The 10,646-nt window shown below is 30.3% G+C and overlaps 1 protein-coding gene across 2 annotated transcripts; it reads right to left on the bottom strand.

The window, feature by feature from the left end:
* Positions 1-25: 25 nt before the first annotated feature.
* LOC132920556 (peptide methionine sulfoxide reductase MsrB) lies at positions 26-3,099 on the bottom strand. Of its 2 annotated transcripts, none has more exons than XM_060983034.1 (4): positions 2,575-3,099; positions 2,340-2,512; positions 332-524; positions 26-264 (listed from the first exon to the last, which is right to left on the bottom strand). In XM_060983034.1, exons 1-3 carry the CDS (start codon positions 2,751-2,753, stop codon positions 346-348), a joined length of 531 nt encoding a protein of 176 aa, XP_060839017.1. In that variant the 5' UTR covers positions 2,754-3,099; the 3' UTR covers positions 26-264; positions 332-345. The 2 variants fall into 2 exon arrangements, with proteins under 2 accessions (XP_060839017.1, XP_060839018.1); XM_060983035.1 differs by having other exon boundaries at positions 332-488; positions 2,575-3,096.
* Between the last annotated feature and the right edge of the window lie 7,547 nt (positions 3,100-10,646).

Genomic DNA, 10,646 nt, shown 5'->3' with positions numbered 1-10,646 from the left:
AATTAATTTAATGAAAAATAAAACATTTTGTTTACAAACACATTTATTATCCAATTCCAAATAAATATTAATTATTTTACATTAATCACAATATTTTCTTATTAGGTGATAATTAATAGTAAATTATCATTGACACAATAAAGTATTAGTTTAATTATGGAAACTTCCACTAATAAATATTAACATGTTTATGTTGACTAAAATCCATTTTGTGTTAATAAATATATAGTAAGTAACTCTGCAAACAATATATAACCAATGTTTCTAGAAAAGTAAAAATGTTTGTATTAAAATTTAACATTTACCAAACTTATTTATAATGATCAATTACCATGTGAATAATTATTATTTTTCTGGATTTATTGGATGAAAATTCATTGAAGCACTATTAATACAAAATCTTCGTCCTGTTGGTGGTGGGCCGTCTTTAAAAACATGTCCTAGATGTGCATCACATTTTCCACACTGCACTTCAGTTCTTATCATACCTGGATTGGTTATCAATAACAGCAAATTTGCTCCAACTGTATCCATCACCGTCATAAAGCGACAGCATAGTTTTATATTATAGTCGAGGAATGAAGGAAACGCCACCAACACCACATAAATTATTTCATATATATTTAAATATTGAGGAAATATCTGTTTGGGTATTAATTAAAAAATTTTTCCATAATCTAATGCACTTATACACAATAAAAAAAAAAAATTGTATATTATAATTATGTAGAACTCTGTGATGTCATAGGTTATAATATGCGTAAGTTATTACTAATAATAATAATCAGTGCAAAAAATTTATGACAACAAAGAATAAATTAAATATAATATAACATTATTATTTGGATAATTTAACTTTGTAAAATGCTATTAATATAATGAAAATAGTTAATTGATAATTTCTCAAAACAAGGGAATGCTGCAGATAATTTTAACATAAGTAATCTACCACCACTGGGTGACTTCCCCCTCTCTTCAATCAAATGCCATCCAATTTAATAGTTTAACATAAATACAGATTGTAAATATTATGTTAAATTTTGTTTCAAATAAAAAAAAAAAAGAATAGTTATTAAACAATATTTACTAAAAAAATTATCAATACACAAATTTACTATTGCAGAACAGGGTTGGACTAGCTCTATAGCAGAGCCCGGGCAAAATCATTTCGAACGGCCACAAAACTTAGTTAAGTACCTATCTAATCAAAATCAAATGTTTGTTAACTGAAAATATATCTTCGTAACTCAAAAAAACAATATATACATAAGTACATTTGAATATTTTCAGATTTAATGTAATACCTTAAATAAATCAAGTTTACGCATAATATCTGAATACACCATAGAAAATAATTAAACTTAACTTTTACAAAAGATAACATAAATTCATTTTTATCCAGTACTTGGCTTCTTTATATATAAAAATATATTTTTTTTTAAATGGAAAAACCTAAAAAATTGTATGTGTATTTATAATTGTATACTAAACTTTGTTGAACAACTTCATTAGTTACCTATGTTTTCAAATGAAAGAGATTCTAAAATGTCTTTGTTTAGATTAATCAGCATCCAAATTATCCATCGACAAACAATTTCTGAATCGAGTTTTATGTTCAATCTTCAAACTATTCAAACTACGAGTTATCTAATTCCGTGTCACCACATACCATTAGTGACATAATGTTTAGCATGATATTTTTTATTATATTATAAGAATAGAAGAGAGACACATTAAATTAAAAACAAAATAGTTTAAGTGGTCTTATTTAATCAAAATTATAGCAGTCCACTGAGGCATGTCCGGTGGCTTAGTTCAACCCTGTTGCGGAACAAATACCTATGTACCATTGTACACTAAATTATCACTGAAAATATAGTTGAAGGTAGTTAAAGATAAATTGTTGTGTTTATTTTGACTATTCTCAGCTAATGCAAAATTATATGCTGAAACATTTTACTAGATATCTATATATTTTATAGGTAAATAATTAATTTATCAATCAATGAAGTATCCAAATAAATATCAACCCACTCAAATAATTATTTAAAAAAAAAAAAGTTAGTCATTGAATACATAACATCACAATAGATTAATTAAGTTTTTTTTTTTAATGTGATTGTATTGTCTACAAAATTGATAGTATTAAAAAGCTTTAGAACATTTTTAATAAATGTATATAATATAGTAGCATTATCATAATCTATTGCAAAGATTCAACCAAGTAATAAATAATGAAAATTAAGCGTTATTAAGTATGAAGCGTTTCCAATCCCTCGACAGATACATAAAAAAAAAACAAGTACCAAAACTATGGCCACTACCAAACCAAAACATACCATTTGAAGTATCAGTCGTTAGTTTGACTTTTTTCTGATCGATAACGTCATTAAAAGCTGGCCATCCGCAGCCAGAGTCAAATTTTGTTTCCGAAGTGAATAATGCTTCATTGCATACTACACAAGTATACAAACCAGCTTCTGTATTTTTATTAAACTTGCCGGTAAAAGCTCTGTATAACAGAATTATTGATTTTTATTAATTACTATAAGTATGTACAATTCAAACAATTACCTCTCTGTTCCTTTTTCTTGAGTAACATGGTATTGAATGGGTGATAAACGTTTTTTTAAGTCTGCCTTGTAGTCGGCCGATTCTCCTTGACTCATGGTTCTTAATTTAATAAAACCGATGTTGTTTCTAAACTGTAAAATGTTACTGGATAAACGCAATACTCTATTCCTGCAATACATTCATGCACACATTGACTATCTGGGTCAAAGAATTTTTTTTCATGAACTATTCAACGGTTTATAAATAAAATGCGTAGATATTAATAATATGATATTATGTAAATGTTTATAATGTGTATGTGTACATGTGGTGACCGTATCTGGTCAGGGCCCAAACTCCAATAACTAATAAGCAACACATCAGACGTAAACAGATGGACTACAAAGTACAGAGTACTAACTGACCACAGCCAACTGACAAGTAGGTATAATGAGTTTTCTACACTACTACAATAATATTATGTGTAGATGATAATAACATATTAATATTATCTACATCGTGATCGTGGCCGCAGCATACACCACGGCTATAGGCCTATAGAATATAGATACTATGGTAGTGTGCATGGCCATATGGCCGTGGTAGTATGGTGGTAACTTGTAAGACGATTCGTGATTAGACGTCCATGAAAAGTTCTTGTCATTCTAATACCACCTAGCGCGATCTAGTATCTATAGCCGTGGTCCGTGATTTTGCGCAACGAAATCTGATAACACGTATTTCAAAATCTCAAATCACTGCAGTACAGTGATATCACTGATATCTATTTAAAATGTTGTAATTTAGCTGACTTCTGTTTTTTGTAACTTAATTCTTACTTTTTTTTTTATTAGTAGCAGAAATATATAATGTATTCTTTTTTTAGCCTTAAAATAATATTAAAATAACCATTATATTAAAATATTATCTACGTCATATTGTTACTGATCCTATACAAAACTTCCAAAAATAAAAATCACCATAGCTTATTAAAAGTCTCGAGGCAAGAATAATATGATTTTGAGAATAATTATGTTTTTTGTTTTATTAATATACCTATTAATTAAATGATTAGGATGATTCGGTGTATAGCATGCAGACATGCAGTGCATTGATCCATTGACTATATCGTAGTATCGTACAATTTACTGATCGCATCTATAGCATAAGCAGTGGCGTACTGGTAAGGGATACCAAGATGCGATCGGTACTCCCATGTACACTTAAAAAAATAATTTAAATAAACTGCTTATAAGAATTATTTATCAGTATATATAGCACTATAGTGCTTAGCGATATCACAATATCCCTAGGCAGTGATTACGCGTGTATCTGCACTCGTTACTCCTCAAATCGAAAATATCCCTCGACTTGTTATGCAAAACCACTTCATGTAGGTCACAGCATGACAAAATAAATTATTTTGTCATGGGTCACAGGATAAAAACTAGAATATGTATAAATAATAATTAAAATACAAAAACGTAGGAAAGCAAAGTACACACTACACAGCGTTACGATAAGAAACAACTGATTTCGAAGCGCAATGATTGGTTCATGGATTTTGCTCTCGATCCTCTCTAGTAGCACTATAGTAGTGTGCCCGAATAAACATTATGAACACGAACTAAATGTATAATCTATAATGATAAATATTATAGATAGCTCAGTACCACGGATATAGATACTATAGAATCTATATCCGTGCTCAGTACCATGGACCCGTGGACACATAGATGTATATTGTACGTCTATGCATGGATACTGGATAATATATACCATATGACGCGCCGTAATTATTCCCGACATAAAGTGATAAGGAATTCGATCTATAACCTAGGTGGATATATATATATATACCTATATCCACCTTGTCTATAATAAAACAAAATAACTATTATTTCTAATCTTCGTACTTGTCGCCAACCGTCGGCGCCACAGACCTTATACTATACTAAGGTATAAGGTATACTAGTATAAGCCATAAGGTCTATGGCCGGCGTGGACAATCATCGTCATCCGTTTTTATTTTCAGAGAATGATTGCAAATATTGTCTTCCATGTGTGTTTCGCCTTCTACATAAATATAATTTTTACTATTCAGCTTACACTTATTTATATTTAACTTAAAAATTAATATTAACAATAATAACACTCAACTAATACTCAACTCAATTGTGAACATAGTTTCTCAAAACTAAAAATTATCAATGCGCGTTTGCGAAATTGATTAGGACAAGAACTTTTGGACGCTTTACTAGTTTACTACTTATTAGTATTGAAAAAGATAAAGTTCCAGAAAGAATTATAAACGAATTTGGTAAGATTTCTAATTTACTTTCAACAAATTTTAAGAAAACTATTTATTTTTTTATTGATGTTTATCTATATTTTATTAATGACTAGGTATATATGCTTTGTTGAAGAAAATAACTAATGACTTAATTTAGAGAAAAAACAGACTTTGAATTTGTTAAGTAGAGTACAAAGTATTTATTTGTATCTATTATCTCCTAAGTATTATTTTTAAGTAATTTAAAATGTATAAAAGTATTTAAAAAGCTATTTTCAAGTTTCAACTTCACCGTGGCGTTATGTACGCGCACTCTCGCTCTGGCTCTACCGTCTTTTATTTTCTGTCAATTTGATAAGTGTCGTACCAATTGATCCAAAGTGTAACGCTGATGCCGATTCTGTTGTCCAGTGGAAGTTACGGATTCTATGGAAATCTACTAAATACTTCTTCCAATATTTTTTGTTGACCTCGAACCGGTTCAAATCAACAACGAGTTATTCAAATTGACTTCATTGCTTCATACCAAAATAAAGGTAGAATAGCCACATAAAAGACGTGAAATCATTCAATGTTCTAATTGTCAAGAATATGGTCACTCGGAAGGATACTGTGCACATCCTCCTAGATGTGTTCGTTGCACTGATTTCCATCCCACTACACAATGTACACAATCAAAAGGTATACCTCCAACCTGTGCCTTATGTAGAGGAAACCATACCGCCAATTACCGTGGGTGTTCAGTCCATAAAAACTTACAACGTTCAAATTTCAAATCAAACTCAACTTTTAAAAAACATGTAAATAATAACACTATTGTAAATAAATAGGAAACACGATCCAGTGAAATGACCCATTCCTCCTAACATTAATGACAACAAAACTTTTCCTAGCCTTACCCAAAATCCCCAGAACCATAGTTTTTCAAATAAAACTGATTCACAATTTAATTCCACCGATAATATCTCAAATAATCAACTGTCATCTTTTTTAATAGAATTGAAACAACTGATTAACCCACTAATTCAATTACTTACTACTGTAATAAATAAACTTATTTCAAATAATGACAAATAATCATACCAACAATAAAGCTCTTAAAATCATTCTCTGGAATGTTAATGGTCCCAAACAGAAAGAGTCTGAACTATTAAACTTTCTTATAAAAAATCAAATTTATATAGCTCTAATCACTGAAACCCACTATACTATTAGTTCCAGACATTTTTTCCCTGGCTTTAATATTTACAAAACCAACCATCCGGATGGTACATCCTACGCGGGTTCCGCAATTCTAATCTCTTCCTTAATCCAACACCATCCACTGCCGGGTTTTCAAAACCCACTATCCAAGTAACCAGCATTTCAATTTTAATAAACCATACTCCTATAACTGTTTCAGCAGCAGTGTACTATCCTCCTCTACCTAAAATATCTCAACTCCAATTAGATCAATTCTTATTCTCCTTAGGGCATAATTTCATTGCTGGGGATATCAATGCCGCGTTGAAAACCCTAGAGGACGTCTATTTTATAATTCCATTCAAACAAACGGCTTTTCAATTATTTCACCCCCGGAACCTACTTATTGGCCTACTCATCTGAACCGTCAACCTGATTTACTGGATTTTTTTATATCGTCAATCCCTAACCATTTAAATCACTCTATTCAAAACATATGTGACCTATCTTCAGATTATTCACCTGTTTTACTAAACATTATGGAACTTCCTATGCCAATTCCCCCTCGTCCCTCCCTTTCCAAAGGTCCAGTCAACTGGAAACATTTCTCATCAAAATTAGAAAATTTTACAAACCCTAAGAGTTTCCATTAAAATATGCAATGAAATAGAATCCGCAGCCCATCAATTAGTTAGGTCAATTCAATCAGCTGTCTACAAGTGCTCTTATCCTCCTAATCAGAAATGTCCCTCAAAACACATCTTTTATCTTACCTCCGAATATAAATATTTTAATTGCTGAAAATTGCAGGGCTCGTCTCGATGACAAAAACCAAGACTACCTACTAACAAGTCAACTTTCAATAATCTATCTAAGATCTAACACCATTAAAAAACTAATCCAAAAATTCAAAAATGACATTTTTGACATAAAATTCAAATCCTTAAACACACAAGATGGTTCACCGTGGAAAACAACTAAAAACTTAATCAAATTAAAAGAATTCTTCTGTCCTATTAAAAAAACAGGTAGATCGCTCGCCCTTTCAGATCTTGACAAGGTCAATCTTTTTGCAGAACACCTCTCAAATATTTTCATACCCCACCATGATATTACTCCTAGTACCTCATAACTAGTCAAAATAACCGATTTTCTTGATACTCCACTACCCGTGTCTCTCCCCATCAATTATGTCTCCTTAAACGAAGTTGCAAATCTGATTCAAAGATTTTGCCCAACAAATTCCCAGGATGACTTAATAACGAATAAGATTTTAAAACATCTCGCAAAAAAACAATTATCTTACTAACTTTTATATTTAATTCCATGTTAAGATTGTCTTATTTCCCTGCTATCTGGAAATTATCCATAGTTATTCTCATACTTAAACCAGGAAAACCTCTAAATATTGCAACTTCATATAGACCCATTAGTTTACTCCCATTGCTTGGTAAGCTCTTCGAGAAGATCGTCTTAAAAAGACTTAAATTAATAAAAGAAATCCAAAAAGTTATTCCCAACGCAGAGTTTGGTTTTCGTGCAAATCATTCCATTATACAACAAGTTAACAGACTAGTCGACAAAATTTCTTCTTCCTTCGAAAATAAAAACTATTGCCGGGCAGTCTTCCTGGATGTGGCCTAAGCCATTGATAGGGTTTGGTACATTGGCTTACTTTATAAACTTAAACTATTTCTCCGTGTTCCACTTTACTTACTAATTCCTTCTTACCTCGAAAACAGAACCTTTAAAGTTCGTCACGGTAACTCTTTTTCCTCAATCTTTCCAATCCTAGCAGGAGTTCCCCAAGGAAGCGATCTCAATCCTGACCTTTACAATATTTTCTCTTCTGACATCCCTCAAACCAATGACACCATCATAGCTACCTACGCCGACGACACATCTATCCTTTCCTCCATTAGGGATCGTAGCATTCAATGTTCTTCAAAGCCACCTCGACCTTATAGATAAATAGTCTTCAAATTGTAAAATTAAAATCAATGCCGACAAATCAGTTCATGTTCCATTCACTCTAAAAAAAAATGCCTATTCCCACCCTTCAAGGAGTACATATCCCCTATTCGTCCCAAGTAAAATACCTAGGTATTATTTTAGATAAAAGATTAACTTGGGGTCCTCGCCTCAAAACCAAAAGAAAATCCCTAAATTCTAGATCTCACTTATAACGTCCAGTACTAAAATCCAAACTTCCACTTCATAATAGAATACTTTTATATAAAGCAATGTTGAGACCTATCTGGTCGTATGAAGCCCAAATATGAGGTTGTGCCAAACCTTTGCAATTAAAAAAAAATCGAAGCTTTTCAATCAATTTCTCTTCGTACAATCATGTCCACTCCTTGGTATGTTTCCAATCTCACCCTTCACAAAGACTTAAACATAGAATCCAGTTGTTAATTTAGTTAAAACATACTATAAAAAGTTCCACTCAAAATGACTTCTCCATCCTAACCCACTAATCGCAAATCAACACACGGTCACAATCCCTGAAAATCCCACTCGTCGTCTTACAGTGGCGGGGAGAGATAAAATTTATATGTAGGCGAATTAGATTTAAAGAGTCCCTTTTTAAAATTTTTTTACTAAACATTATTTAAATAACAATAGTTAGTTAATAAATATTAAGATATAGAATTTTTTAAAACAATAAACTCTAATATTATTAACCTTTTATTTGCAAATGTAGTTTTAATATAATTTTATTTACACATAATTATAAAATTAAATACATATTTTTTTAAATTAATAATACTTTAAGAAGTTTCAATTTTTTTTATTTACAAGAAATGGACTTTTCGACTTTTTGCTTCGGCAACAAAAGCATACACTATACATGTGTTAACTATAGATGAATTCCAAGAAACGACCATCATTAGACATTGATAGTTGAATACTGACAATACTGTTACTGTCAAATTGCCCTATGATTTTTAGAAATAATAAATCATGTTTCCAATTTTAACTGACGCTCATATAGTGTATTCTCATTATACTATAGTAACAAAAAATAACTACATTGGTACAAAAATGTATTTTAATATGATGAATTATTGACGAGTACCTATTTATGTAATTATTATGCTTATGATTTTTTTTTTACAATAAAATAATTTCATACAAAAGATTTTGTATAGATACTTTTCCCATATTTCTGTATGGTTAATTATAAAGCCCTTTAGAACGCGAGGCCCTTTGAGGTAAGAAGCCGTGGGCATGGCCCACACCGCCCACGCCTAGCGCAGCCACTGTCGTCTTAAAAGACATTGGTGTCGAGATCTTTTAAATTGAAAACGTGCTAGTTTAGCAGACACGTTCTAATGGGTACTATCACTGGATAGCTTCCCTACTCACCGTCTTCTTGTCCATCATTATTTTGTTCTCCTATTTACTTATTGTATTTTTTTTTTTTATACAGATTGTAAATGTTATTTATATTTTTAATAATAATAATAATAAAAGATATTTTATGAGTAGGTACATTGGTAAACTACGTTTTTCTAGGACATTCGTTTTTTTCCTCCGTTTTTATCGGCAAAAATATCCAATAACAACAAAATTCAAGTATTCCAATCACGTGCTCTTCGTACTATCCTTACTGAACCTCGATACGTTTCCAATGATACACTTTATAAAGACTTAGGTCTTCTTACAGTTAATGAAGCAGTCAAACCTTTTTACAAACGTTTCCGTCCGCGTCTCCACAAACAGTCTAATCTTCTTATTGCAAACCTAGCTTTTGACAATCTCCCCGGAAACTCATCCCGTCGTCTACAAAGAAATTGGTGCAGAAACCTCTTAATATGATTTAAATTAATTTTATAATTTACATTTCTCTTAAATATAAAAAAATTCATATAAACAACATTTTTATGAAATTTTAACTCCAAAATAATTTGGTAATACTCGAGATTTGTATGTCTTATCAAAATTCTAACTAAATGATTATAACAATTTTTTGTGACTATAGATTTTCGGTATTTTTAATTGAATATTTAACAGCTTTGTGTGTGTATTACATTTTCTAGCATTTTTACCCAGTGAATAATTTGTAATCGATATTTCTAGAAAAAATTTAAATTGGTCATGACTGTAAATAATTCAAAAATAGTCAAAATATTTTGAAAATATTATCGTGGTTAAAATAAAAATAAAAAACTTTTTCCCGATTATAAAATTTACTTTTAGGAATTTTTTATTTTTAATCCCCTAAAGTACCTGTTTGAACGCGGTAAAGTTTAATTGTTAGTAAATAATAATAATTATTATAATCTGTTTTATTTATTGTATAGAACTATACCGTATGTCATAATTTTAATTTGTTAATAATAATTAAACAAATTAATAATTTATATAATAATGACAACCAGTGGCGTGCGGTGATTAATATTTTATATCGGGAAAGCACTAAAATTAAATTTCAAGTTAAAACTCTAAAAAAAGGTATTTTAATATTATTTTATTGATAAAAATTACAATCTAAAATTTATTTATACATAAAATCCATCTGACTTTCTTGTGTCTATTACCACCTGTTTTGTATTGACTTATTATAATAAAATTAATATTTTTTTTTACTTTCTTGATTTTTAATCAAGTA

The sequence above is a fragment of the Rhopalosiphum padi genome, chromosome 2 (assembly GCF_020882245.1).
Source record: "Rhopalosiphum padi isolate XX-2018 chromosome 2, ASM2088224v1, whole genome shotgun sequence".
In the NCBI taxonomy this organism is placed as follows: domain Eukaryota; kingdom Metazoa; phylum Arthropoda; class Insecta; order Hemiptera; family Aphididae; genus Rhopalosiphum; species Rhopalosiphum padi.
The sequence above is the reverse complement of the archived record's forward strand: the minus strand, read 5'-3'. Positions and strand labels throughout refer to the sequence as shown.